We start from the raw sequence: 27,983 nt of genomic DNA, 5'->3' as shown, positions 1-27,983 counted from the left end.
CTGCTTCTAACTGTGCTGGGCGACCAAGGCTGCTGCTTCAAATCCGGCCTGGTTCTGAGTGCCATACTTGTTACCGGCGATGTCTTGCACGCGGAAGTGCGGCTCCTTCTTTCCTTCGCCGGAAAACTGTCGCAGAAGAACGCAGATCCCCAAACATATTCATCCTTATGCGGGTACCAAGGCAACTAAGGATCGGTCCAGCCGCAGTGGAGACGAGATAGTAGGTGGTCTATTCTTCTGCCCGTCTAGGGGGTTTCCATGCTCGTACTCGATCGCTTGCTAGCGTGTTGTCTCGGTCGATGGGGCTGTCTGTCTGCAGGACCCCTAGATGCCTTACTCGATGGTCGAAAGAAGCAGACTGCTGTTGGGCGGCGGCGTGGCAAACAGGACAAGCACAGAATGTCCTGATGTGGTTCACGGCCGAGGTGCCAGGGAAGATAGTATAGTAGCGCCAAAGCAACGTCGACTTCCGTGAAGGTTGGGCCTGGACCCAGTATAGAGGGCCGGAAGGCCAGCCGCGGTCAGCAGAGAATCGACTGATCATTATCGTGCAGTTGTCGTTGTGGCTTCCGTAGAGGTGTCTACTAGATCCTAATGGCCCGAGCTCAGATTCCGACCACATTCGACCACTTTTAGCTCTTTCCTTTTCTGTCACCCTCCCTGTTCTTTCCGTGCAGAAGATATCCGGCACAAGTAGCAGACTGTCGGAAAGCTACAGGGTGGTGATTTCACAGAGATAATAGTAATTGCAAGGAGGGGCTTGTAAACATCTTGAACACATGTTTGAAAGTATACTACTCGTCCTCCATTCGTCTCTAATCCCCTGCAAGCCAATGCAAACTGCCGACTGTCTCTGACTTTCTTCCTGTGACCCAATGTACATTTTCCTCCGGGATGGCCGTGCGAGCCTAGACCGCCAGCTAAGAACCTGTAACTTACGGGTCATCTATCCCATAGTGGGTGATCTGGATAAGCTGTAGAAAAAAGGGTGGGATGCCCTTGACGTAGTAAGATACATGTTTGCGAATTTACTCATTCCGGTAAGGATTGCGGTCCTTCGGCTGATTATGCGGGGATGCAATAGCTACAGCCTTCTAAAGACGGAGAAATAAATGTCTACCACTTGTGAAGGCGGCAATAAGACGCCACTAATGTCGTACTGGCGCTTGCATGTGCTAACCTCGTAAAAAGGCACAATACGGTAGAAGGATCTGCACGTCGGTGGGTCATCCCAAATCAGGCTCCCTGTAATGAGACGGCGAGTGCCTCGAAAACAAGTCTCGGTATCTACGTAAACGAGTTATAACCCAGCATGAAAATACAGTATTGACACAGCAATTGTCCCATCACCCGACAAGTAGATGTGTAAGTCCTTGTCGGCCTGTGGTAGATGGTGAAACATCCCAGCCTCTTCTACATATATTTGACAGGCATCAGGACCTATCTCGAAACCTTGCCTTATTCAGGCTATATATACCATACGAGGACGGGCATACGCGTAGGGTCTGGATCTGGCCCCAGACTATTCGAAAAGTCCCCAGAAAAATAAAAATAAAAACGAGCAGGAAAATACGATGTAGGAAGAGACAGCCTTGGTCCACTCTTGTTCGGTATATCAAAGTAACACACACCCCCCCCCCCCCCCCCCCCTCGAGGCCTGCCAATTATGTGACGAGGAAGGGAACTGCAGCTTACCGGACGAATCCGTATGTCGTATTTTTTACTCTGTACAGAGCCACGTCATAAAGGTGTAAAGGAGTAAATAATGGATTCTACCATTCGGACCAACAGGCAATTTTTTCTTTCCTTCTTATCGTGCATACATCTGCATGCTCATCGTGAGGGTGTATAGGTACATACGGTGTGACAGCGGACTTTTCAGTTTACAATGGGTCGAACTGGCCCAGGCTTACGTCGTACATGGATCCAATGCAGGAATATGCACTCACAGACCATAAGGATTGAGGAAAAGATTGACATGGCCGCAGCGGTGAATGAGACCTAAGATGAAATGGTTTCCCAATTGGGAATATCAAACTTTTTGAAAGTTTTACATGAAGAGTGTCTGGATAATTTGTATCCCCCCACCCAACTCTATTCTACACCTTTATTCTTATTTCAGAAAGCACTACCTAGGGAAAGTTTATGCTTCTCTTATCGACCAAGCAATAGGTATCCGAAATACTTTATTGATTTTGAGGGTGTGTTGGACAATTCTCATAGGAAGCAAGGTTGCAATTCTTATGCCAAGGGGCAGAGATATGCACCTTCGGACTTGCATTTATCTCTTTCTCTATCGCCAGCATTATTTCGGTGTGACCTCGTCCGTTTTGGCATACCTTTTCACGCCGAGATGACGGATCCCGTACATTGTTTTCTTGCCACGGTGACCACGTGTGACGACTTTTGAATTTTATACGTTCACTTTCTAATATAAGGCAGCCACGGATACAAGCCTCGAGCGAATGAAAGTACACAATTCCAGCCGGAAGGAGAGGAGGGTGGGTAGCTCAGGAATTACGGAAGCTGCAGTGCTTGGTAGAGCTCGCTCTCTTCGATCTGTCCTCTAGTCTCTGATGATTGCGTTCCTGTCATAGTCATACACAGTGATCGGAAGGAGGACAGGGAACTCATCAGCTGGAATACCTACTGTTGTCCGTTACTCTGTAGAAGTCTGCTCGAAGCAGACACCTAGCAATGCATCCACAACAAATACACGTAGTCTTGATTTCCTTCTCTCCGTGGTGACATAGACTGCTATATATCCGGCGTCCTTGCTGTAAGATCACATGTAAACAGGCCAGAGGTGGTTAGGGTCTGCCGATCCAGGAGCTTTGCGTGTCACTGTTGCCCTGTCGCTGCAGATTAGGACAGCCAATAGCATTAGGCTGGCAGCATTCAAAGACCCTGGAGAGAGCGATGTATCTTACGACGTAAGCTACAGCACGCTTGCCGAGCGATTGGCTCAAGAAGCCACCACGGTCGTTTCGAATGAGCCAGCTGTTCTGTGGAAAGATTCCATCTTCCGACAATAAAGCCCCATTAGGGAGAGCTCCATCTTGTCCACGTTTCCAACACGCCGGCTTGCTTATGCTTGCACTTGCGGTCAAACGTCTGAGCAACAACGCCCGTCAACGTCATATGCGGGTCGGATATCAGGAACAAAGGGGCTGGATTGCCGCGAGCAGTGCGGGGTACGAGAAGTCGCACGGCCCAATTGAACGAAGGACAAGATGCATTGGGCCGCTCCTGCCTGTCAACGCGAGACACGTGAGCCAGGCAACCTTCCAAGACGAGCCGAGAGAAGATGGTGATGCTAGACGCGAGACGAAGCAGACGTGAATTGCATCCCCGACCCGGTCCCCTCGACGTCACGGCGCCGGCTTGTCGTCCTCGCGTGTCCACGTCGCCGGCCACGGCGGACCCCTTGTCTCTTGCCACACTGTGCAGCGTCACGTCAGGCGTGCTCGCAGCGCTAACGCCCCCATAACGGATGCTACAGCCCGTCGCAGCAAGTCTTGTCATTTTGCCAAACTCTTTTTTTTCCCGCCTGCCACCATCGGAGTCCAATCCCACCACGGACCATCCATCATCGCCACAGCTGGGACTTCCCATTCTTACCCACCCGCAGCCCCGTGCGCGTGCATCCCAGCGAGAGAACAAGCCACAACAAACGCCAGCCCCGTCGCCTCCGTCTCTCTCGCAAGCTCACCACCACCGACCGGCCCTTTCTCATCGCCCTTTTCGCCGCACAGCGACGACAACATTGACCAGCGACATCTGCGATCGCCCAACCGGTGGCTGCTCCCAGGAATTTAACCGCCTTTGCAGCCCCCCCCCCCTGTCCCACCCGGCTCTGGTTTCGACTGTCTATGACCCACTAGAATTCTGGTCTTCGCCCATCCGCATCTCTCTCTCCTCTCCATCCACCGCTCACTCGTGTCGTCGTCGTCGTCGCCCGACTTTGTCACCCGTCGCATCAGCTGTCACTTCTTGCCGTTCCGCGGCATTGTCGCCCACATATTTTTTTCATCCCTGCTTGCCATTTTGTCTGCCTCTGCCGACCGGGAGATCTTGCCACGCCTCTGCCTGAGCTCAGATCAGCACGTTGGGCCATTCGGCCGTCTGCTCTGCCCATTTGATTCGACTTCCCCTGATTACCGACATTTTTGCGATCTCCAAACCCCCCCAAGACCATCTCATTGTCGTCCAAACGCCCGGCGTGGCTCCGCTGCCTCTGACACGCGCCCGCGATCGCATATTCGCGCGTGCGCACCCACTCTCAGCCTCCCCTCCTCCCCATCCGAAAACGTGGCGACGATCACCCTTGCAGATACCGACCTTTCATTGCAGCCGGACCTAGACATCATCTACGACCGCTTCCCCTCCGCTGACGCCGAGGGGCAGCACGATTCATCGATGATGGCACAGCCTGTGCCTCATCAACCGATAGATCGGAAGCGAGTTAAGGTCTACGAACTCCGAAATAACGACTGGTTCGATCGCGGCACGGGCTTCTGCTCGGCTGCCTATGTATGCTCACCCTCCCCTCAGAAGGATGGCGCTGCGCTGGGTCACGGCGCGTGTCGCATTGCCGTGGTTGCATGCCTTCACCCCCTCCACCTCCTCAACTTGTCTCTCCCGGACCGGCATGCTGACTGTACATCTCTACTCTCTAGTTCGACGATGGCGACGAGAAAGAACCGCGGGTGATCGTTGAGTCCGAGGACGAGCCTGAGAGGTTTCTCCTCGAGACCCGCATCAGCAAGGACGATGGCTTTCAGAGGCAGCAAGGCACGTTTATTGCCATACGCGCGCACACACACACACATGCGAAGCGACATTACTGACCCTGTCGCGCTACAAATAGACACGCTTATCGTCTGGACGGAACCGAGGAGCGGGCTTGATATGGCCTTGAGCTTCCAGGAGGCAGAGGGATGCTTGCTCATATGGTGAGTCCCATGACGGCTGGCTGATGGGCAAGCGGACCGGGACAGGCCTAATCGTTGTTGTGCACAGGAATTTCATCAGCGAAATACAGCAGACGATGGGGGCCGCCATGCCGGACGACAGCCTTTCGGACGACCTTGCCATGGACATGCCTCCGGCCATCACGCTTCCTCCGGCGGACCTGAACAGCCTCCAGGAGCTGGAAAACAACATGCGAATTATGAGCGCAACGGCTGGCGGACGCGATGCTTTGACCAGATGCATCATGTCCGAGGACTACATTCGGAAGCTGATTCCACTTGTCGAGATGGCTGAGGACCTGGAGAGCCTGCCTGACCTGCACCACCTTTGCAACATTGTGAAGATCATCCTTCTGCTGAACGATACCAGCATCATCGAGCACGCCGTGTCAGACGAGTGCGTTCTAGGCGTTGTCGGCGCCCTGGAGTACGACCCCGACTTTCCGAGTCACAAGGCCAACCACCGGCAGTGGCTGAACAACCAGGGCCGCTACAAGGAGGTCGTGCGTATCCAGGACGAGGTGATCCGGAAGAAGATCCACCAGACATACCGGCTGCAGTATCTCAAGGATGTCGTTCTCGCACGCATCCTCGACGACCCGACCTTTTCCGTGCTCAACTCACTCATCTTCTTCAACCAGGTCGACATTGTGCAGCACTTGCAGAGCAATGGCGGCTTTCTCGGGGACCTCTTTGGCATCTTCACAGATCCGACAGAGGCCGTGCTGCGGAAGAAGCAGGCCGTGCTGTTCATTCAGCAGTGCTGTTCCATCGCCAAGAACCTGCAGCCGCCGGCCCGCATGACGCTGTACAACAACTTCCTCTCGCACGGCCTTCTGCATGTCATAAACTTTGGCCTGCGAAACCCGGACGTGTCTGTTCGCGTCGGTGCTACCGACATCCTCGTGTCGATGATCGACCACGACCCGCAAATGATCCGGCAGACGATCTACCGGCAGATGCACGAGCAGCAGGCGCAGCTGACCGACACGCTGATTGACCTGCTGCTGGTCGAGGTGGATCTCGGCATCAAGTCGCAGATCTCGGACGCGCTCAAGGTCTTGCTCGACCCCGTCTTGCCGAACAACCTGCCGTCGGCAGAGGCCATGGGCGCCAAGAATGCCAATGGCGACGTGCAGCAGCGGATGCGGCAGCAGCACATGCTGCAGTCTGACCCGGTGCAGGACCGGTTCCTCGACCACTTTTACGAGCGCTCTGCCGCGAGGCTGTTCAAGCCGTTGATCGATCTGGAGAACAAGCGGGAGCTGAGCTTCTCGGTGCTCGACGATGGCATCTTCAGCTACCTGAACGACATTCTCTGCTTCTTCATCCGGCAGCACCACCATCGGTGTAAATTCTTCATCATGCAACACAACCTTGCTCTGCGATTCGTGCAGTTGTTGGGTTGTCGTGTGAAGCATTTGCAGCTTGGTATGCGCCTTCTTCTTTTTCTTTCCCCCTCTTCATTCTTGTTCTGACTGCTGACCTTTGCTCAGTCGCCGTTCGCTTCTTCCGCCAGCTTGTCGCCATGCGGGACGAGTTTTACAACCAGCACATCATGCACCAGCGACTGATAGACCCGATTTTAGACCTCGTGTCGCGGACGCTACCGAGAGACAACCTGATCTGTTCGGCGGGTCTCGAGTTCTTTGATTTCTTCACAAAAGAAGACCTTGGCGAGCTGACTAAGCACCTTGTGGAGGTCTACCGAGAGAAGCTGCATGCGCTGAGCTACATGCAGACGTTCAGCGACCTACTCGCTGGGAAATACCCGCCAAACCAGGCGGCCATCACGCATGTCAACAACCCCGATCAACCTCTGATCACAGATCAAGAAGATGCGGCACAGTCGGCAAACGGGACAGGGCGGGCACTGATGGAGTCCATTGCTATGGACCCGGACGAAGAGTATTGGAACACAGACGACGAAGAGGAGCTAGAGCAGACTGCCATGGCAGCAGCAGCGGCAGGCAATGCTACTGGGCGGCCACTTACGGACTCGCCTAGTCTGAAACAGTTGGTCGATTACGCATCGGACGAAGAGGGTGAAGATGACGAGGATGACGAGGCAGAACAAGCGGAGGGTGGCAGCAAAGGAAAAGCGGAAGGCGAGGCGGTGGGGGATCCAGACAAGGAGAACAGCCCATCGCCGTCGAGTGGATCTTTAGAGGCAGCGGTACGGCCGGCGTCTTCTTCGCCTGTCAGTGTGAGCAGCCGGCCACCGGAACGCATATCGGAGAAGCGACGGCGCGAGGAGGACGAGGAGGACGAGCTGGGGAAGCTGATGCTGCAGAACAAGCGGCGCAACAGCGTGTCGGCGAGCACCAACGGGATGGCGGCGCTGCTGCCGCGAAAGAGGAGCGTGTCTGCGGGTCGCGATGTTGTGAACGGCAGCGGCAACGGCAACGGAGCGGCGACCGGACTGGAGCTGGGCAAGAAGATTTCGATAAACATCACGTCGTCGGCGCTGAAGACGGCGACGACAGCAGAGGATGATGACATGGCCTGACGATGACCGCAAAGGCGGGCTCGAACGCGGCAGCCTCGCAGCTTGTTGCTCTCTGCTTCTTTTTCTTGTTTTGAGAGATATTGGTGGGTTTTCTTCGGTCTCCTCTCCAGCAGGAGAGACTAGGCTGATTTGGGGCGGGAAACGGGATATTTCTCCGCGCTCGTCATTCGGCAGTCTGTTTCAGTTTGGCAGCTCATTCTTCTCGCAGACGGGGAAAATAATGCGAGTGATACCAAAGGCAGGGGTGTGGACGTGAGCCCGGGAGTGGAAGTCTGGCAGTGCTGTGGACGTATATTGCCGGCCTCTGTCGTCCTTCTCCCGAACGTGCACGAGACGGCGTTATGGCACGGGCTTTCAATTCTGTATTTATAATAGGGGACGAGGGCGAGGACGAGGACAACTCGAGATGACAGGTCGTCTGGTTGACACCTGTGAAGCACGGATAAAGCGATATGTGGTGACATGCATTTATGCATTTGGACATTTCTATCTAATACACTCTACAGTGCAAAAGCCAGTTGCTGTCAGGAATTTGCCGCTGTCTGACCGCCAAAGAAGTCACGTGGGCTGTGTTTCTAAAATCTTGACCCGTATCTCTAGCACATCCCAAATAACCCCCAGAAAGCCGTTCGCGAACGCGGGCGGGCATCCTGCTTGCAGGTCCTAGCATTGACTAGCACAAAAAACTGCCAGAAACTTGAGACGGCTGATATCACATTTTCTTTGCTTAGTAACACTGGGGTCATGTGATCGCAAAATATAACGGGCAAGATTCTCGATATGCCCCACACAGTACCGAAACAACGCAATAAGGATTTATACCGTGCTTGCAGCAATTCTGTAGCAAGCAAAAAGGCACGAAGCTGACGACATTGCCTGCGACTTTACGGCTTAGATGCGGGTGTGCAAGCGCCCTGGACATCCTGATGCCCCTTAGGCAGAGGCCGTACAACTTGCTGCGACAGCTTCTGCGGCAGCAGGCTGCGTCCGGCCTGCAGAGCCACGGCTCTGCAGCGATACGGCCGAGAGCTTTTGTCAGTGCCAGCTCGCTGTGCAAGCAGCAGGCAACGGGCGGCGATGGCGGAAGGCCCAACGAAATCACCTCCATCTTCAAAGATTTATTTCCTGACGAGGCACGACGAGATACGGGCGTGAGAATCGAAGGGGCCGGAGAAGCAGGCGTGCGTCTGAACGACAACGGCGATGGCGATGGCGATGATGCTTTACAGTGGCTCCGGACGATGAAAGACGGAGGTCTGCTGACGATCGGGACTGACGGAGATCCGGACGTCTTTCTCGGGACAGATAGCGGGACAGAGAGGTCGGAGAGGTCTGAGCCGACGGTATTGGTCCTGTCCGGAGCGACGGCCTCGCTGCTGCCGAGCGACTTTTTCCGCATTGCGCCCAGAGCAGCACGGCGGAGCGACGAGCACGTGGATGGCTGGGCTGCAGCCGGTGGCGGGCTCTACAAGATTGTGCAGGACCGCGACCCGGCCACGCTGACGCCGCGCGGCCGCTATTTCCTGTACTTTGGCGCGCCAGCCGCCGCGCTGGCCTATGCCCAGGAGGTGCGCGACTTGCACGGGCTGGCGAGGCGGGCTGTGCAGGCGCCGCGGCATCGCAACATGGGGCGGTTCCGCGAGGCTGCCGGCAGCCTGGGAGAGACGCCGGGCGGCAGCAGCCAGGGCTGGGGCTGGGGCCGAGGTTGGGTCAGCGGCAGTGCCTGGGGCAGCGACTGGGATCAAAGACGAGAGAGGCATGCGAGCGAGGGCGGTGGCAGTGGCAGTTTCGGTTTGGCCGAGGAAGCTGCCGCGGCTCTGCGCTCGTTTTCCCTACTGCCGCCAATGGCCAAGCTGGATCTGGCGATGCATCTACCCGACAGAACGGCGGCAGTGGCGAGTGACGACGACGACGAGGCAGAAGCAGCCGCGGCCGACACCCAGACGCGCATCCTGCTCGTGCTCGAGGACACCAGCGGCGGCGGCAGCGATCACGGCAGTGACGGCGGGGTCACCTCGATCGGTGGGCTGCGAGCACTGATTGAGGCCGACGGCGAGGCGCGCAACCTTCCATGGGCTGTATCAGACGGGCTGAACGGCGTGGTGCCGGTGCGCTGGCTGGTGGCTGAGCAACAGCGGTTGAAGGAAGAGGAGGCGGCGGCGAAGCAGAAGCGGAAAGAGGAGAGAGAGAGGGAGGAGAAAGCGGAGAGGGTGGAGAGAGAGCAGAGAGGACGGAGCAGAAAGAAAAAGGCACGACAAAGCAAGAAGGGACAAAACGAGCGAAGCGAGGCAACGAAAGAGAGGGAGAAGAGTGAAGAGAAGGAAGAGAACGAGCGAAGCGAGGCAACGAAAGAGAGGGAGAAGAGTGAAGAGAAGGAAGAGAACGAGCGAAGCGAGGCAACGAAAGAGAGGGAGAAGAGTGAAGAGAAGGAAGAGAACGAGCGAAGCGAGGCAACGAAAGAGAGGGAGAAGAGTGAAGAGAAGGAAGAGAACGAGCGAAGCGAGGCAACGAAAGAGAGGGAGAAGAGTGAAGAGAAGGAAGAGAACGAGCGAAGCGAGGCAACGAAAGAGAGGGAGAAGAGTGAAGAGAAGGAAGAGAACGAGCGAAGCGAGGCAACGAAAGAGAGGGAGAAGAGTGAAGAGAAGGAAGAGAACGAGCGAAGCGAGGAAACGAAAGAGAGGGAGAAGAGTGAAGAGAAGGAAGAGAACGAGCGAAGCGAGGAAACAAAAAAGAGCGAGCGAAGCGAAGAAGACGTGCTCCAACTCCGGGCCAAGACAGACCAGATGGACGAGCATGCCTCCTTCTCTCGTTTCGTGGTCACGCTGCCCGACGCCATCGAAGCCCGTCGGTTTGTGCGCAGTTGGCATCGCCGCTCGGTGACGGTGCCCACGACGACGAGCACCGGGTCCGAGGCCACGGCCATCGTCAAGGCCACCGTCTTGTGGTAGAGACTACGCAGTGGTGGCGAGGAATGGCCATTCTTGTATCGTCTACCAGCTTGGCTGGGGCTGGGCAGAGAGGGAGACACAAAGGCAAAGGCGAGATTCAGAAACAGTGTATTATATGCCGAGATCAAAGACCAGAAAACGAAAACAGAAGAAAAAAGGAAAAAAGGAAAGGAAAAAGAAAAAACTCCATGACCGCCAGGTATCTGCTCCTGTCCTGCCCGTCTTTCCCGTCCTCTGCCTCGCATGCACCCTCCTGCGTCGCTGCGTCGCTGCTTCGCTTGCCCTCCGTCTTCCCGGAGCGCGGACGGGGCAGCTGTCCGGTTGTGTCTGCCGTCGTCGTCCCCTGTGTCGGGGAAAGCTCAGACGACAGGAAGAGCCAAACGGGAGCGGCGGCCGTGTCCCCTCCCGATCGAAAGAACAGCCATTTTCTTTCGTTTCATAAAGAAGCCTTCCATCTCACGCCTGCCTTCCACCCCGTCCGGCTCCCAGCTCCCGGACTCCTCGACCGCTTAACAGCACTTGCCGCCCAGGCCGTTGGAGTCGCCCGAGCTGTTGACGTTGACGCCGGCCGATGCGGTCTGCTCGGTCTTGGCCGTGTCGACGATGCGGGTCTTGATGTCGGACGCGAGGTTGTAAAAGGCCTTGTCGATGTTGATGCCGCTCTTGGCCGAGACCTCGAGGAAGGGGATGCCGAGCTCGTCTGCTAGCTGCTGGCCGCGCTCGGTCGAGATGACCCGCTTCTCTTCCCAGTCACACTTGTTGCCGATCAGGATCTTGTTGACGCCCTCGGTCGCGTGCTGCTCCACGTTGGAGAACCAGGTGCGGATGTCTGGAAGCGAATTAGCATCGGGGGCACGCAAGGACAGCGGGCCGCAGGCAGCCGGGCAGCAGAGACGCACTGTTAAACGACCGCTCGTCCGTCACGTCGTACACCAGCAGGATGCCCATGGCGCCGCGGTAGTAGGCCGTGGTGATGGTGCGGAAACGCTCCTGACCGGCCGTGTCCCAGATCTGCAGCTTGACACGCTTGCCGTCGAGCTCGATCGTGCGGATCTTGAAGTCGATGCCGATCGTGGTGATGAAGCTGGGCGTGAACGAGTCCTCGCTGAACCGCAGCAGACAGCAGGACTTGCCGACGCCCGAGTCACCGATCAGCAGCAGCTTGATCTGCATCGCCGTTAGCAGCTCTCGCGGACAGCACGTCTGCACGTCTGCATCACACACATACCAAAAAGTCATAGTTGCGGTTGCCTGCCATCGTGGGCGGGAGGCGGCGGACGCGGGAGAGCCGTGGGAGACGACGGTGGCGCTGATGTCACTGATGTTGCGGTGTGGTCAATAATCGACAAAGGATCGCTGCCGTCGGCCGATCGGACAAAAAGGCAGCTTGGCTTGGCGAGAGGGTGAAGCAGAAGCAGTGGTTGTCCGAGAGGCGCCGTTTTTGGGCTTGTCGTCAGGTCCAAGAAGGGTCCAAGAGTCCGAGGGTCTGAGAGTCAATGTTGTGACGAGCTGGCAGGTCCTGGTGGCCGACTTCTCTCTCTTTTCTCCTTCTTCGCTCTCGATTCTTTCGGGGCTTTGGCACACACACACACACACAGCGCTCAGAACGGTCGGGCAGCGGCAGAGAGGCAGACACAGAGCGAGAGAGAGAGAGATGCAAACGGTCTTGGACGTCCTCGACGATATGAGGCTGGGTTTTGGCAAGAAAATCAGGTGGCTGTACTCTGTAGGCGTCGACGTTGGGTGGAGAAGGGGGGGTTTCGTCTGGCCACAGAGAGAAAGCGGGTTGCCTTCATTGAGGACACACATGTAAGAAGAAAGGGACTAACCACTAAGCCGATAGATACGCTATCGGCCAGCGGTCTACCCCGTGTCCGATGCCCTGGAGAATGCAGCATACAGTGGGCCAGAGACTGCCTGCGTCATTGGTCCACGCTAGCAACTCGCTGATTTGGCCTCTTTACTCGAGTACAGTACTCCAACCGGATCTCACCTACTCGTGCTCGATACAGTTTATATTTGCTCGTGCTTCTGCCACACCTACCGCAGATACTTGGCGTACACCCAGCGCACCCGCTCCAGGGCCTGGCGCTGCTTCTCGACCGTCTTCGCATTCAGCATCTCGTCGACGTCTTCGAGAAACTCCTTCTCGACATCGCCCGGGAACAGCCGCTGCGTGACGCTGCGCAGCACGTGCACCTCGCACACCAGCAGCCCGCGGTGCTTGTACGAGAGGATTCCGTTCAGCGTCGCCGGGTCCGTCGTGGCGTCGCAGAAGATGCGGTCAATGTTGCGCAGCACCCGGATGCAGCGGCCGGCTCGCTGCCCGCGTCTCAGACCCTTGCGGCCACCCAGCACACCACGCACGTACTGCAGCACACCCACGCTGACCAGCACGCCCGGCGTCAGGCCTACAAATCCAAACACCAGCTCCTGGCTCTTCAGCAGCGCGTCGATCCCGCTGATGGCCACCTCCAGGTCCACCTTGGTCTTCTGCACCTGGATCAGCAGCGATCGTACCAGGTCTCCGCGCACGGCTCCCTGCAGCGGCTTGCGCAGCCCGTTTTCGTATGCCCGCAGCACCGGCGTCACATCGCCCTCCTGCACCTTGGTCCGGATGCTCACAATGTCCGCCTCCGTCAGCGTTGCCGTACCCATCGCCAGCTCTGGTCGGTCCCGCGCAAAATCCACCACCATCCGCTCCAAGCTGTCGCGGTCGGCCCGCAGACTGTCTCGGCTCATGATCGCGATCTCGCTGTTGGCGTCGTGCCGAATCGTCCCCACCACCTTGGCCACTGGCTCGACCACCCAGTTGAACCAGAAGTCGCGCATCGTCGAGCCCAGGTCGGCGATCCACTGCGCAATGTCCGCCCGTCGGTTGGCCACCACCCGCAGCAGCGTCGACGATGACAGCAGCAGCAGGCCCGCCGGCAGCCAGTACCGCACCAGCCGTGTTGGCCGACCGTCGGCCGTCACCACCAGCCTGAGACTGCCGACCAGATTCGGGATGCCCTCGGCCAGCAGCCGGTCCAGACGTCGCGCCAGCCGTGCCGGCTTGTTGGTCTCGAACTGGTTGGCCGTCAGGATCGGGTCGCCCTGCACGTCGTTGAACACCTTGTCCTCAAAGTCCGGGATTGCCGAGTCAACCGCCAGCACGTCTGTGCTGACCTGGTCCATCAGCGACACGCTGCGCTCCACCACGCCCTTCCACCGTCGCCCGTTGTCGGCCGTGATGTCCTTGACATCGGCGCCCTCGTCTAGGTCGAAACGCAGTCCCTCGTCGATCAGGATGCCCAGCCCACTGGCAATCAGCTGCCGCATCTGTCTCAGACGCTTCTGGCTCTGTCGTGCATCGGCCCGGCATCGCGCCACCGGCGACAGCAGCCGCCGCTCCAGGTCGGCAAACGACCGCGCTGCGATGCCTCGCCGCACGATCCCGTAAAATTGCTGCCACTGCTGCGACAGCGAGGTCCCCCCGGCCTGTAGTGCCCCGATGGGAGACTGCCGCCGCAGCGCCCCAAACCGCACCCGGCTCTCACCCACAACTTGGCCCATCTCCCGGATCCATTGCCAGAAACGCAGCGGTGACGTCTGCACCGTGAACAGGCTCAGGCTCGTGTATGACGTCAGGATGTCGTCCCAGTACCATATGTCGTCGTGCAGCGGGATGATCTGCTCCAGCAGCGTGTTCAGCAGCACACCGTACGTCTGCACCGTCGCCTTGCTCACGAGCAGCCACTCGACCTCTTCGGCCAGCGCACCCTTTCCGCCAGCCGTCACCGGCAGCCGCCGCTGGGTCGCTTCAGGCTCGGAGCCCTCGTCGCTGCTGTCGTCCTGCTCCGTCTGTTCATCCTCTTCCGTCTTGTCCGACTCCTCGCCCTCTCGATTCGACTGCGGCTGCAGCACGTTCTTCTCTGTCTGCTCTTCCAGCAGCCCAGACTGCCACAGCAGCCCGCGAATTCGGTGTGCCGGCAGGATCGGTTGCGACGACGACGTGGAGCTCAGCGTCTTGACAATGTTGAGTAGCCGGTCGACGTAGGGGGACGACAGGTCGGCCATCAAGCCGGCCTGCTCGCCCGCCGCGCTCGCCGTGCCGGCAGACCCATGCTGGAAGGCGGCAAGCGGGCCTTGTGTGATGTTGTCGATGTCGGCCTCCCAGGCTCGCACATTACTGTGGACAGGTTCAACAGGTCAGCGAGACGGATGGCCTGATGCGACAGAATGAGCAGCGAAGCAAAAAGAAAAGAAATCAGAGAAAAGAGGGGTGCCAACAAAAGAAAGAGAGGGATCGACAGCTGCACGGAAGGACCCGACGAACTCTACAATGATAGACATCCGGGCGGTTGTTCTCAGCATAGGCAGGCCATGGGCCAGGATGTAGCTCGCGTGTCTCGCGTACTCGTACTCGTACTCGCGTGTAATAAGGCTGTGCTCGGATAGAGAGCGGCTATCACGCCAGGGGGGGTGGAAACTTCGCTTTCCCTAGGCACCACAACGACGTCTGTGAGGAAAAAAGACTTCGATGGCGGCTTATTAGGCGTGGTCGTCATAGATCCTTTCCCAGCCAGATTGCCTGACGTGTTTTTTGTGCGGGTGGAATGGGTAGGCAGTAGTGCCGACCAGGGCTGACCGTTCGATTTGCTCGGCTGCTGCACCAGCCGGAAAGCGCGACCCGCCGGCCTAACGTGACTTTTAGGGAGAAGTAGCGGAGAGAGATACGGCCAGATCAGCCAACCACCCTGGCAGCGTTTATGTTGGGAACAACAGGCATCACAACTGCCAAAGCGGGGAAGAAAAAGGCAACGCTCGCCGTCCACACGCCACTCCTTGCACTGATTGATTGCTGCCTGTCTCCGATGCGATCTGCCTTTGATTGGCGCATTCCGCCCAAATCTCACGCCTCCGTATTTCCGCACTGTTGCGCAACTTAACCTACTATGCCAATTCGGCTCCACTCAAACCCAATCTGCTCTGTCATTGGCCCGGCATCCGGATAGGCAATGCTCGTCGTGGGCTCATTTCAGCAAAGATGGGTTTGGCTGTCCAGACGGACCCACTTGCTTTCCCTCCTTTCCCATTTCCCCTGATAAAACGTCCCTGTTCCTCCCTCCATCTCGTCGGCTTCAGGATTTCAGCAGACTCGACTCGCCTTCTCACGCCCGGGCTTGTCAATTGCCTTCTCACTTGCTTTGTCCGTGGCCACAGGCTCTACCCTCTCGGCAATTGTCTTGCTGGCTACTTCCACCTGGCATTGCGAGTCAATTCACCGCCGCAATGGCTTCCTTGTGCGTATATCAGACCCAATGCATCAATGCATCACTGCATCACTGCATCACTGTATCAATCAGAGTCCGCTTGCTAACGTACACGCCCGCAGTATGTCCAATGCGACGCTCGCCAGCGTTGCCCCCGATGCGGATCTGTTCAGCGTCTTCGCAGAGGTCTCCAAGTACAATGTTCAGCTCAACATTCTCGAGCGCCTCTGGGCGGTATGTACATCCTACCAGCGCTCCTGTGGACCGCATGCTAACTCGACCAGTCCTGGTACGTCTGGATGCAAAACGACATTCTCGCCACCGGCATCATGAGCTTCGTCCTGCACGAAACCGTCTACTTTGGCCGCTCGCTGCCCTTTATCATCATGGATGCCATTCCGTATTTCAACCAGTGGAAGATCCAGAAGCAAAAGGTTCCCACCATCCGCGAACAGCTCGACTGCGCCGGTCTTGTTCTCCTGAGCCACTTCACCGTCGAGCTGCCCCAGATTTGGCTGTTCCACCCCATCGCCACCTTCTTCGGCATGCAGTTCGGCGTCCCGTTCCCCCCGGCTTGGAAGATCGCCTCGCAGATCGCCGTCTTCTTCGTCTTTGAGGATGCCTGGCACTACTGGTTCCACCGTGGCCTGCACTACGGCCCGCTCTACCGCGCCATCCACAAGCTGCACCACACATACTCGGCGCCCTTTGGCCTCGCTGCCGAGTACGCGTCTCCCATCGAGGTTATGCTGCTGGGTGTTGGCATTGTCGGTATCCCTATCGCCTGGGTGTCCATCACTGGCGAGCTGCACCTGTTCACCATGTACCTCTGGATCGTCCTGCGCCTCTTCCAGGCCATTGACTCCCACAGCGGCTACGACTTCCCCTGGAGTCTGCGTCACTTCCTGCCCTTCTGGGCCGGTGCCGACCACCACGACGTGCACCACGAGAAGTTCATTGGCAATTACGCCTCTAGCTTCCGCTGGTGGGACTACTGCCTCGACACCGAGGCTGGCTACGAGGCGAGCAAGCGCCGCCGCGAGAAGAAGCTCCAGCAGCTCAAGCAGAAGAAGGCCCAGTAAATCTGCCGCTCTTTTTCATCGCCTGCCCGTTTGCACCATGCAAGGCCAACAATGATCATCGGCTGCCAATAAGCAGCGGCAGGGCTCTGCCAACGGACATTATTGCTTCACGAGGGAAGGCAGACATACTTGATTCAGGCCGTCCACTCTACCGAAACGCAGTGATTGCTGAACAATCTGGACGGTCGTCTCGTAATGTCATTATCGAGCGGAGTATGGAGTTAGTTGCCCGTGGCCATACGAGGCCAGTTTGAAAATTCTCCGAGTATATATCGAGAGGCGGAAATGCTAGACGACGATGCCCTTGGCACGAGCTTCACTAAAGGGAGTTTTCTTTTATGTGTCTACGACCCGACACAGCAAAACCCTTAGATTAGATATCTTTCAGCTTCCTCAAGCGTCTGATACATTTTTTTTTTAATGCGAGAATTTTAATTACGTGAATCGGAGGTTTCATTGCTCTCCACTGTAGCTTACAACAGTAATCAGACTAGGTCAGATTCATGCATTTTTCTGATTCTGTGACGGAATGGTTAGCGAGCGGGTATGCATCTATGCAGAGAGAGAGACGCACCGCTCCTTTGCCGGGCGTGCAGCAGTTGCCCCCAGAGACGGTAGTTGCCTTGTTGGCCAGGTCCTGAAGACTGCAAGCTATGCCCTCGCCAGAGGAGACTGTGATCTCCCCAAAGTCCCGCGCAAGAGCATCGCACAGGGCAGCCAGCTCCGTGTCCCTGCGAGTCAGGCCGGGCGTCGGGCTGTGCGTCGTCCAGCGAACAAAGGTGGTGTTGTAGACCTGGTGCAACATACGGTCAGCGATTGTTGGGCCGTCCAGCTTCGTCACCGCTCATCCTTCCGGAAGCCGCAGACAACCTACATTAGACCACTCCGGGTGGTGGTTCTTGAGCTTACACTGCAGGGCCACGGCCGTCATGAAGTCCTGCGCTACCACGTCAGCCCATCGGCCAGCATGGGCCAGTCGGTCCAGCCGTGCTCCCACGCACCCACGTCTTAGTGAAGGTCTTGAACTGAAAGGATCGCTCGATGCCGTCTCCGGACGTTGTGAGCGACCACCTTCCACGTCCCGACACCGACAGCAGGCGATCCAGAGCTGCACCGACAGTCTCTGCTTCCGGCTCGGTTGGGGCCACAATCTTGGGCTTCTCTGCGCCAGGAAACCTGCTGCCGCCCGTGGCCGAGAAGAAACGGCAGCCACCGGCGCAGCCTGGACGCGCTATGCGTGCAGCTAGACGCGCCCGAAACATTGTGCTGTGCGAGCGAAGTAGATGTAGTGTGTCTTCAACCAAAAGACCCCTGCGCTGCCACGTAAGGCAAATGAAGCTGTCGAGTCGGAAGTTGGAGGACGAGCGACTGCGAGTTCCGAATTTACTGGAAACAGTTCTTCGCCGTTAAACGTTAGTGCATTGGTGTAGTTTGCTCGCAGCTGAACAGGCTCGAAAATGCTCAGTACATCTCTGAAGCAACAAACAGCTGTGCAAGATTGGGAGCAAGTCAATCATCCCCTCCAAAAAAATAATGCGTAAAGAGGTCTTCCATTCGTACCTTCTTCTTTTCTCCGGTCACGTGCTGGTATGCCATAAGGATACAGCAATGCGAGGTGTTGAAACGGTCACAAATCAAGACTCAGTCTGTGCTTGTACCACTCGCAGAAAAACTCACATGCGCTTTCGATGGGTTACTATACGGTATCGACTCTGAGTCAAAGCGTTCAGTACATTTGAATCAGACTTGTCCAGTTCCCTTTACAGCTCTGTGTTGGTTTGGACGTTGGGACTGTCTAACACACTGCCGGCTTCATTGAGCACCACATACTCTGATATGGCCAGCGGTTTTATCGTCTGCTGCATGTAATCCTGTAGTCCCGGGGTCGAAATCAACAGCATAAGTGTCATAAGCCTCAGATATTGTGAGCTTTAGAGTGTCCGTAGTTCTTAATGACTCTCTAGTATATAAGCATAACAACAGATAGCCACTTGACAAATTACAGAATTAATTAGAGTCCATTCTGATTTGAGGAGGCATCGATGGGAACAAATAAGAGCATCTGCGTTGTAAGACTGCATTGTCAATCTTGCTCGTGGGTAAAGTCTCGTTGCGCATACGCATTCTACAAGGGTTAAAATACTTTGGGCACCCCCTCTTGCCTCCTGGCTAGCTCGTATATCTCGTAGAAGTCATGGAGTTTACTTACACATCTATGCCCAAGAATTGGCAGCTGCCGTTTTGTAATGTATCGTATTGTGCAACTCTCTCCTTCATATCATAGCACGAATTCAGTCCCAGCGGCTGCCATATCTTCCAGGGTTACAAATACTCGGGCCATTTGCATGTTTATCCTGTTCGGCAACGTGCTGTTCAAAATGCGTATAAAAGCAGGCGCCTGTCAATTCTAAATCGTCAAATCCCAAGTCTACCGCCCATTGCAGGTGCATCCTATATGATATGACAGTTTGTGCTCTTATCAAACTTGGCTAGGGTGGAGCTCGTGAGCTCTTGGTTTTACTTCTCTTTACATATGCAGTAAGTTAATAACTTCTATCACTGTGGTATGCTGCTGTGGCTCAACGATGTCTCATTGCTAAACAGTCCCTTCAGAACTTCTTGACGGAGATACGGCTAAAGCTATGTAAAATTGGTGTTGTGGTGATGATTGTGGATACTATAACTTGACACTTGGCCGCCCAACGATCATAACAGAAATCCATCTTGCAACGAAGGGCTCTCCTTGCAAACTCGCGGTACACATGACAGCATCATCATGTATAGTGCTAGGACATACCAAGTTTGGAAACACACTCAATACTCTTCGCCAGTGAAGTCTACAACAATGACTTTCGTGACGAAAGCTCCAATTGATTTCGCAAAGGCCAGGTGAACCGGGTCGGTTTTGATGTAGTAGTCTCTGTCCGCAGTAGAGGCAAACTCGACAACAAACCCATGGGTGATTCCGCTCTGTCCCGATTAGATGATAACAAGACAAAAACAGATAGTCTAGGGAACGCTACCTGAAGACCCTCCGAAGAGTGGTCTTTGCCGCCCTTCACTGAGAGGATATAAGGAGTCTGCGTCGTTGGATGAATGCAGTTATCCTTCAGCGAACTGAACTGTTGGCAGACCTGACGATTGCAAGGCGATTAGTCAGTCATATCGCACCCAAAGCTGACCAGAGAGGAAAGCTGTCATTGCCCTACCGTTTTGACATCGTCTGCTTTCACGTCTTCCTTGAATTGAAGGAGGACAATGTGGGTGATAGTCATGGTTGAATGAGGCTGCTGGAGGCTAAGAAAGGATGTATAATTTTCGAAAAGGCTGATGAGGGCGATCAGGGTTATACAGATGCAAGTTAGGTTTGCAGCGGCATTTCTGTCAACTGTTTGCCAAGACGGTCATTTCTCGGAGTTGGGTTGGCCCGTCGCAACAAGCTGAATATGCTTATTAAAGGCTCCAGCAATCAGATGACTACGGATTAATCCACACAGGCAATTCAGCTAGTACTCCGTATTGGTTAAATTACACGCATTTTTTGAGATGAGCCAATGCAGCCTTGCGAGGTGGGAATTCGAGAACAGCGTTACGTCTAAAGTTATCACTAATCATGGACTCGGTACATAGTATTGCGTACACGTCGCCACCAGAGTCAGAAATATGATTTGAGATAACAAGGAAAAGCTTGCAAGCTGTGGTGTTAATTTGTATCGCCTTCTAGTGACGCTTGGCTGCTTCTCTTACCTGAGCTTTGTGGATTGGTGCTTGAAAGTGTTTGAGCAAGGTGAATTGGCAAGTAAACAGCCCATTTGCACGTGTGACGGGTGATTTCTAATCGTACCATTGCGCCCATATGGCAGCTGTGAGCTGTCAGTATTCGGCTTCGGCTTAAGCGTTATGACTGAGGAATAGCCATGGCCCGGACAGATGACAAATCGAATTACGGCTGTGCAGCGGGGTTTTAGCACAACGGTTTGCTGGACATATTTTACGTCTTAGCAGAGCTAATCACTGAGTACCTGCGGCAATGTATCGATCTGCTATGGCGGTGAGCATAAGCTGAGAGTGTGATTGATGTCTTATCGCTCTTGCAGGCAATATGGCTGCAAAAGTCAGGGTCGGGGTCGGGGTCGAGATTTCCTGATAACGTCAGATTCGAGAGAGGTCGGCGTTGTGCCATCAGCCCCTGCTGTATAGCCCCTGTTGGGTCGAGTTGCAATCCATTCATAGCCACTTTTGGGTGCGTACGACGTAGATATTGAGCTGAGTCTGCAAATCGATGCGTAAGACAAGCCTGTCGGGACTAACCGCAGCGGTCCTAATGCTGCCCAATTTATCTATATCTGTAAGCAGGGTATGTACCGGTGCCATGGAGCATTTCCGTGCTATCCCAGTCCTCGTCAACCATACTCTGGAGAGGATATGCCTGCCGTCCTTTGCTATCGTCCGATTCGACATCTATATACATACTCTATCCAAGCCACCCATGTGCCCCATGGTCTATCCTTGTGAACTCACATCCCTTCACTAGAAGGAAGGCTATTCGTTTCCCGGTATCGTAGCATGTGGGTATCTGCTGTAATTTATGAGACCCCAGATTTGTCTTCTGTGAGATACGGTTACGGAGCCTCTTCAAACTGGAGATGAGTGGCTAAAAATATCGCTGAGTGATTGTGCTGCACCAATCCTGTCCAGGTTGGATGTGGCGTGTGACAAAAAGTGCTGATCGGCTGGTCACAATAAGCGCTCTTCTGTACTCGCACTCTGTACACAGTACATTGTATTTCAATCCGTATGTGTATCATGGCGAGCTCGTACGAGTACTCCGTACGAGCAGGCTGCTTATACGAACTTGGCACATCACGTGATACAGAATCGTGCTGCGCACATGCAACAAGGCACATTCTTATATTTATGTCTTGTGATGGCGCAAGAAACCGGATCTTTACGTAATTTATTAGTGTACGTCGCCCCCACCTAGCTAGCTGCTTACGTATGCACACCCCTGCGCGGGAAAGCGACATTGATCCTTCCCCCAGGCCTACGACGCAGTTATCGTCCACAGCTCGTATTGTCTCTTCCTGCCGGGCTGTTTCGCGGGAGACGTACGGAGCAGATGCCGGAAAATGTGCACCGGGATTTGGAGGCCAATCTGTTTCGTGTCTCTACGACGTAGGGGCGCTGGGTTCCAAGGTGCAAGTGCCGGATATTCCGAATCGGTGAGAACGATGACAAAAGTGCCGTGCTGACAAATATTGGGACTACGCTGTCTGCCTAGCGCGTTCCCTCCCCCACTAGCTTGGTCACCCCCCTTTGTTTTGTTTTTCTCTTATTTCTATCTTGCTGACTGAGCCGGCGTTTGATGACTCTTTTCTGACTCGCACACATTATCAACCACCACCACGCTGCTTTGCTCCATACGCGTTTCCACGAGCGCGCGGCGGTATCTCGCCTCTCGGCCAAGCGACCCCGGTGCAAGCAAGACAGCTCGGGTTCGTTGCAGAGGCCGCAGCAGCTACTGCTACTGCTACAGCGTCCTCGCTCGCTACCCAGCTAGCAGGCTCTGGACACGCAAACCGTCAACAACGCGCCCCAGCCACGCGAATTTTTAGATCCAATTTCCCTAGGATTAACGCCGTTGAGCCGCCCGTATTTTCTAGTCGGGTCATTCTGTCCTCCTCAGGCCAGACTCCAGCGCTGTCGCTCTTGCCTCTTCTCCTCCTCATTGTCTTTCTCCTCTTCCTTTTGCATATCAGCACATTTTTTACTTGATCCACCCCCTCCTCCCCTCCTTTCGCACACACCCGCGCCGCACATGCTGAGTCAGAGCAAAGTCCGCGAACCTGACCCAGCATAATCAATGGCGAGAAGCAGACGGACTGCCAACACGGCCACGGTATCGAATAATAATGGTGAGCTATATATATTTTTAACACGTCTTTTTTTCTTTTTTCTCGGTTCTCTGCCTATCCACCAATATCTCACGTGTGTGCGACGGTCCTTCCATCTTCCATTAGCAGGGATTCATGCTTTCCTGCTCCGTTCCCGGATGACCTAATGTCCCCGCCGTCAATTGGGGCAAGAACAGCTTCTTGGCTCCGTGTCCAGTATAATCCGTCGCAGTATCTACTCGTCTTCGCACCTGCCATTTTCCGTCCTCGTATCTCCTTCCGTCCTCTTCGTCTCCCTTATCCGCGACCTTGCCTGTCAGCCCGGTAAACAAGCCCTGTATTTTACTGCTGTTTCTGTCTCATTCCAGTCTCTCTGCACCCTTGTCGCGGCCCCGGGAATACAGACGTACAATATACAAGTTGGTGTATTTTGGAATACACGCCCAAGGCCCGACTATTGCCACCCCCCCTCCTTTTGCGAATCGCCTGCACAGGTTTAAAACGGGCGCCTTTTCCCTTCGCTCCTTCCCTGCGATTACGAAATCCATTCACCTTACCTCATCCTCCTTCAATCGCCTTCTTCTTGCACACGGCTCTTACACCACAACGCTGTCGCTTGGCAACCCACCGTCTTGTCTCGGGCTTTTATTGGGTTAGGATTACTCTATCCATGTGGCGCATTCCGATTTTCTGCATGCCCTGCGCTGTTTTTGCTCTTTTCGCCGTCGCGACATATTACTAACACGCCGCGCTCTACAGAAACACTGCCACCATCTCTGACAGACTTTGACGCCGAGGCTGGCCTGTTGGCTTTGCAGAAGCACGTTGACGCTGCTTCTCTCGCATCTGTTACTAACAGCCCCGTCATCGCAGACCAGCCAGTGGCGCCGACGTCTGCAATTGCCTTGGCGCAAAGCCATTTATACGCCGCCACTGCTGTCATCCAGCCTGGCACCTCTGCCGCATATTCTGATCTGGAAGCCCAGATCCACCCTGACCTTCGATCTGCACAACAGCTCGGCCACCATCCCGGGAGCTCCTCCTTTGTCGCAGTATCCGCCCCTCTCAGTTTGAGCATCATGTCTGCCGTGCCCTCTCAACCGGCGCCGAATGCCATTCCGGCACCCGTGGGCTCACCAATTCCGATGCAGACCGACGGACAGCCGGCTGCGGACGGCCGTCGAGGTCCGCGTCGGGAGCTGTCGCAGTCGAAACGCGCGGCGCAAAACAGGGCTGCCCAGGTATGTGCTTTGCGTGTGTCGTGCTTTCCGGACCGGCGACGGCGTCTGACAGAGTTGTGCTTGCAGCGGGCATTTCGCCAGAGGAAGGAGGGCTACATTAAGAAGCTTGAGCACCAAGTGACGGAGTACTCCAACATGGAGACGCAATTCAAGCTGCTGCAATCGGAGAACTACTCTCTGCGCGAGTACATCATCCACCTGCAGTCCAAGCTGCTCGACGCCAAGGCCGAGCTGCCGCCTCCGCCGGCCAACCTTAATATCGGCTCACCTGCGTCTGGTCAGAGTGCTGCGGCTGCCAACGCGTTGGCTAACGCTGCTGCCGCCGCCGTGATGGCGAGCCAGGACCCCCAGCAACTCCAGCAGCAACAGCAACAGCAACAGCGGATACAGCAGCAGCTCCAGCAACAACAGCAACAACAGCAGCAACAGCAACAACAGCAACAGCAGCAAGCCCAGAACGCAATGCCGCAGAACCAGAAGCCTCCGACTGAGGCCGGAGGCAGCGACCCACTGGCAAGAGTCGCTCAGGCTGTCGCCCAGCTGGAAAGCCCCAGCGGCAGCGAGAGCCCTTACGACAACGTCAAGCCCGAGGACATGAAGGATGTCAAGACGAGCGACGACTCCATGAGCGCGGCCGAGGAAATCGAGCGGCAGCTCCAGGCACCACAGGAGGCCTATGCGCCAGTCGTGGCGTCTGGCTAGACACCTAATACTCTATTAAATCCTGCGCCGTATTATTCCTTTTGCCTGTTGATATCGGCGGGGTCTCGTCGGCCTGAACGGCGCGGATGTGTGCGCGTGCTACCATGGGGCTTCCCTCTGTGGTGGCGTGGTTGCTCCCTTTGACCTGCTGTTTATGTTCTGATTCTTTACTTCTAGTGAATGGTGGACGAAGGTTCGGGGAGTGGCGTTGGGGTTGGGCATCTAACTTGGGCCCTTGAAGTATCCTTTTATGTGCGGGTTGCCGGACTTTTTGCTTGAAGTCTATTTCTCAACTCTGCTATATCCTGTTTATACGTCTTATGAGAACGAGAGGAAGCAAAAAATGGAAGTATATCGTACTTGTCGTGTATCTTTTGCTGCGTTGGCATTGTGGAGACTAGAAAGTCCGAGGGTCCGCCAGACGAGAGTCAGCTGACCATGATACAATGCTGTGCTACAGGAAGGCGCGTTCTCCACGTGACACTGATCAAAAGGAAGTGATACTACATGGTGATACACAACAGTCTCGTCAATATACATTGTCCGCTCTGACAAAAGAGAGTGCCATCCTATGCAAACGCATTGCCCATGTCGTGTTCCTATGTCTTGTTAGCAACCAGAGACGTGAGAGCAGCAAGGCACACAGGCGCCCAATCGAACGACTGACCTTGAGATAGTCCGCTCCCTTTTCCTGGTACTCGGCCTTGGTCAGTGCGGCCGTCTTCCAGGCAGCCGAGCCGGCCCAGTCGGCGGCACCGCGCCAGGCATCCGTGAGGGCGTCCTGGGCACGGCGTAGGCGGAGAGGCGCGCCCGCCGGGAGCAGGGCCTGCAGACCGGATTGTAGACGGTGGTCAAAATTGGGGAAGAGCGTAAGGCCACCGGTGAGGAAGACGTCGCGCAGAAAATCGTCACGGCTGATACCGCCGGACAGGCCGGTCAGGCGTTGGGTCAGAATGTCGCCGGCGATCTCGACGAGACCGGCCTGGTCGAGCCCGGCAATGGCGCTCGGCTGGAACAGGACCTCGGGCACACGGATCCGCTCGACGTTGAGGTGAATCTGGTGCCTCTCAGCCGGGCTGTCGGCATCAAACGGCCGCGGACCGCGTTCAAAGGCGTGCAGCAGCTTCTTGCTCCAGTCGTCCTGCGCCTCGCGCGTGTGCTCGTACGTAAAGTTAGGATCGTGCAGCAGCAGCAGGTCCTCCAGCGCCTTGAGAGCCACGTCTGGGTTTTCCTCGCGATCCTCGTTGTCGCTGTCGTCCTGGTTGATCGCAATGTCCCGATACACGCCCCAATCGGCATCGTCTGCCCCGAAATCGTCGTCATCGCCACCACCGCCTCCTCCACCACCACCGCCGCGACGGCGCTTTCGACTGCCGCTGCCGCCTCCTCCCGTTGGGCTGTCGCTCGCCAGGTTCGCAATGTGCTTCATCCGGATGTATGAAGCCAGGTTTTTGCGGTTGCCCATGTCTTTTGACAGCCGCTCGCGCTCCTTGATCTTGGCCAGCACCCCGAATCGCGCCTGTTGCTTCTCCTCTAGCCAGCCGGCAAAGTCGTTTGTGCGCCGCTCCTCCTCCAGTCGCGCCTCTTCTGCAATGCGTGCCTTCTCCGCCTCCTTCTCCGCCTTGGCTCGCGCCCGTGCATCGTGGTTCGACTTGAGCAGCCGCTGGTGGCGTTTCGTCTTCAGGCTGGCCTCGTCCAGCTGGTCGTCCGGCACCTCTAGCAGCGAGAAGTCCGGCGCCTCCGTCTCCTCTTCCGGGTCACCGCCCAGGTCCTTCTGTCGTGCCCGTCGGATCGACCGCTCCAGGTCCTTGACCTGTCGCTCGAGCGCTGCCTCGTCCTTCACCTCGGCCTCGTCTAGCAGCCGCTTGGTCTCCTTCTTGGGCTGCTCCGCGATCTGTATCTGGATGCTCTTGAAGTACTCCAGCTCGCGCTCCTTCTTCATCAGACGTTCCAGCCGCATCTTGGCTGCTTGCTCCTGCAACCGCCGTCCGCTCTCCTTCTTGCGCTCCGCAATCTTGGCCAGCTCCTCCTCCGTCTTCTGCACCACCACCTCCTCCGTATATGGGTATTGCACGATGCGTTCGCGGTCCTCCAGCCCCGTCCAGTCCAGGTACGTGCGCAATTCGCTGTCGTAGTCCTTGGACACGTACCCAAACTCCTTGAGCCAGTTCTCTGACTGCGACGGGTTCAGCTTCAGGTTGCTGCTGAGGTAGTCGCGGTACTTGAGCCGGATTAGCTTCAGCATGTACTCTGCCGCGTGTGAGCCGCCCCAGTTAAGCCGGATCGCCTGTGACAGGATGGCCTTTGAGTTGTACACCGGGATGACATGTGTGGCACTGTAGGACGAAGATACCACAAGGCCGGTGCTGCCCTTGTTGTGGCTGTAGGAGAAGAGGGAGTCGATGCCGTAGGCAAGTGAGGGGGCGCCGTAGCACTCAAAGATAATTTCGGTCATGCCTGCAGGAGCGGACGCGAGATGTTAGCACGGGACAGCAGCACGTACAAGGAGCAGCATCACGCACTTTTTCGTGAGTAGGCAAGGTTGGCCACTGCTTCCGTCATGACAACGGGCATGTCGATCGCACCATCTGCACCGTTGAGGCCGAGCTTGATAAAGGTGAAGTCGAGAATGTGCTCCATGACGTCCCAATTGGCAACAATGCCTGTACCCTGTTCAAAGGCGTTGCGTATGTGGCTCCTTGCAGCTGTATCGGCATAGCAGTCGGCACCTACAAAGGAAAACGTCTTGCCCATCTTGCGGTCGCGGTATTTCGCCATGATGGGTGGTATGACGAATCGGGGCTCCTTTTCGAACGACCATCCGGCACGGACAGCCGACGATCCTGCAGCAAGAGCGCGTCAGAGTTATGGTATACCACACGGCCAAGCCTTTGGGGAACTGAATACGCACCATTGTCAATGACGATGACAGCATCGTTGACGGATCTGGGCCTAGCCTTGGCCGCCTTGTAGTCATCGGGCTGTGATGGGACGTGGCTTTCGAAACGGGAATCCTGGACCGGGTATATAGTTGGCTCTGGCAGCAGTTTCCAAGCTTCTCGTCGCGGAAGAGGCTCGGCGATGTCGATGGCCATGGGAGCCATCGTGGGAGAGCAGTGCGAACAGAAGGTGAATGAAAGTCGAGACTCGAAGCTGAATTGCTGCTTCACAATCCCGAAGACGTCTGAGCGTGATTGACTCGTCAATAGTTGGTCGTTGGCCTTGTCGTCGCGACCGCAGAGACCATTTTATCGTGATATGTTTTGGCGTTTAGCTGGTGATGGCAGGTGCTGTGTTTTGTCGTAGTGGTGTGGCTCGTCGAATGCGAAGCTTGGACAATGCAGAATAGGCTAAGGCAGCCAAGGACTCAGAGGTGGCT

The 27,983-nt window shown here is 55.9% G+C and overlaps 11 protein-coding genes across 11 annotated transcripts; 5 read left to right on the top strand and 6 right to left on the bottom strand.

The window, feature by feature from the left end:
• Positions 1-6: 6 nt before the first annotated feature.
• On the bottom strand, positions 7-544 carry CMQ_2604 (uncharacterized protein; the record flags this gene model as incomplete). Its single annotated transcript, XM_014316682.1, has 2 exons — positions 7-126; positions 269-544. The coding sequence occupies 2 exons, from the start codon at positions 542-544 to the stop codon at positions 7-9; spliced, it is 396 nt and encodes a 131-aa protein (XP_014172157.1).
• A 3,875-nt stretch (positions 545-4,419) lies between these two features.
• On the top strand, positions 4,420-7,482 carry CMQ_3020 (duf625 domain containing protein; the record flags this gene model as incomplete). The annotated part of the gene is made up of 5 exons (XM_014317098.1): positions 4,420-4,533; positions 4,680-4,741; positions 4,839-4,955; positions 5,023-6,323; positions 6,470-7,482. The coding sequence occupies 5 exons, from the start codon at positions 4,420-4,422 to the stop codon at positions 7,480-7,482; spliced, it is 2,607 nt and encodes an 868-aa protein (XP_014172573.1).
• Positions 7,483-8,408: 926 nt separating this feature from the next.
• Positions 8,409-10,430, top strand: CMQ_2893 (uncharacterized protein; the record flags this gene model as incomplete). Its single annotated transcript, XM_014316971.1, has 2 exons — positions 8,409-9,590; positions 10,257-10,430. The coding sequence occupies 2 exons, from the start codon at positions 8,409-8,411 to the stop codon at positions 10,428-10,430; spliced, it is 1,356 nt and encodes a 451-aa protein (XP_014172446.1).
• A 509-nt stretch (positions 10,431-10,939) lies between these two features.
• Positions 10,940-11,688, bottom strand: CMQ_2932 (rab GTPase; the record flags this gene model as incomplete). The annotated part of the gene is made up of 3 exons (XM_014317010.1): positions 10,940-11,259; positions 11,330-11,597; positions 11,659-11,688. The coding sequence occupies 3 exons, from the start codon at positions 11,686-11,688 to the stop codon at positions 10,940-10,942; spliced, it is 618 nt and encodes a 205-aa protein (XP_014172485.1).
• Positions 11,689-12,470: 782 nt separating this feature from the next.
• On the bottom strand, positions 12,471-14,765 carry CMQ_2841 (nuclear control of ATP synthase 2 protein; the record flags this gene model as incomplete). The annotated part of the gene is made up of 2 exons (XM_014316919.1): positions 12,471-14,601; positions 14,749-14,765. The coding sequence occupies 2 exons, from the start codon at positions 14,763-14,765 to the stop codon at positions 12,471-12,473; spliced, it is 2,148 nt and encodes a 715-aa protein (XP_014172394.1).
• A 939-nt stretch (positions 14,766-15,704) lies between these two features.
• CMQ_3070 (c-4 methyl sterol oxidase) lies at positions 15,705-16,767 on the top strand (the record flags this gene model as incomplete). Its single annotated transcript, XM_014317148.1, has 3 exons — positions 15,705-15,715; positions 15,808-15,919; positions 15,970-16,767. 3 exons carry the CDS (start codon positions 15,705-15,707, stop codon positions 16,765-16,767), a joined length of 921 nt encoding a protein of 306 aa, XP_014172623.1.
• A 501-nt stretch (positions 16,768-17,268) lies between these two features.
• CMQ_3249 (pterin-4-alpha-carbinolamine dehydratase) lies at positions 17,269-18,029 on the bottom strand (the record flags this gene model as incomplete). The annotated part of the gene is made up of 4 exons (XM_014317327.1): positions 17,269-17,286; positions 17,342-17,560; positions 17,642-17,704; positions 17,769-18,029. The coding sequence occupies 4 exons, from the start codon at positions 18,027-18,029 to the stop codon at positions 17,269-17,271; spliced, it is 561 nt and encodes a 186-aa protein (XP_014172802.1).
• CMQ_3086 (uncharacterized protein) lies at positions 17,297-17,779 on the top strand (the record flags this gene model as incomplete). The annotated part of the gene is made up of 1 exon (XM_014317164.1): positions 17,297-17,779. One exon carries the CDS (start codon positions 17,297-17,299, stop codon positions 17,777-17,779), a length of 483 nt encoding a protein of 160 aa, XP_014172639.1.
• Positions 18,030-19,581: 1,552 nt separating the features above from the next.
• CMQ_3155 (stress responsive a b barrel domain containing protein) lies at positions 19,582-20,042 on the bottom strand (the record flags this gene model as incomplete). The annotated part of the gene is made up of 3 exons (XM_014317233.1): positions 19,582-19,737; positions 19,791-19,901; positions 19,977-20,042. The coding sequence occupies 3 exons, from the start codon at positions 20,040-20,042 to the stop codon at positions 19,582-19,584; spliced, it is 333 nt and encodes a 110-aa protein (XP_014172708.1).
• Positions 20,043-22,630: 2,588 nt separating this feature from the next.
• On the top strand, positions 22,631-24,604 carry CMQ_2549 (bzip transcription factor; the record flags this gene model as incomplete). The annotated part of the gene is made up of 3 exons (XM_014316627.1): positions 22,631-22,682; positions 23,421-23,902; positions 23,969-24,604. The coding sequence occupies 3 exons, from the start codon at positions 22,631-22,633 to the stop codon at positions 24,602-24,604; spliced, it is 1,170 nt and encodes a 389-aa protein (XP_014172102.1).
• Positions 24,605-25,173: 569 nt separating this feature from the next.
• CMQ_2899 (chromatin remodeling complex subunit) lies at positions 25,174-27,708 on the bottom strand (the record flags this gene model as incomplete). The annotated part of the gene is made up of 5 exons (XM_014316977.1): positions 25,174-25,203; positions 25,272-25,854; positions 26,080-27,061; positions 27,127-27,447; positions 27,516-27,708. The coding sequence occupies 5 exons, from the start codon at positions 27,706-27,708 to the stop codon at positions 25,174-25,176; spliced, it is 2,109 nt and encodes a 702-aa protein (XP_014172452.1).
• Positions 27,709-27,983: the final 275 nt, after the last annotated feature.

Source organism: Grosmannia clavigera, assembly GCF_000143105.1.
Source record: "Grosmannia clavigera kw1407 unplaced genomic scaffold GCSC_144, whole genome shotgun sequence".
Lineage (NCBI taxonomy): Eukaryota > Fungi > Ascomycota > Sordariomycetes > Ophiostomatales > Ophiostomataceae > Leptographium > Leptographium clavigerum.
The sequence above is the reverse complement of the archived record's forward strand: the minus strand, read 5'-3'. Positions and strand labels throughout refer to the sequence as shown.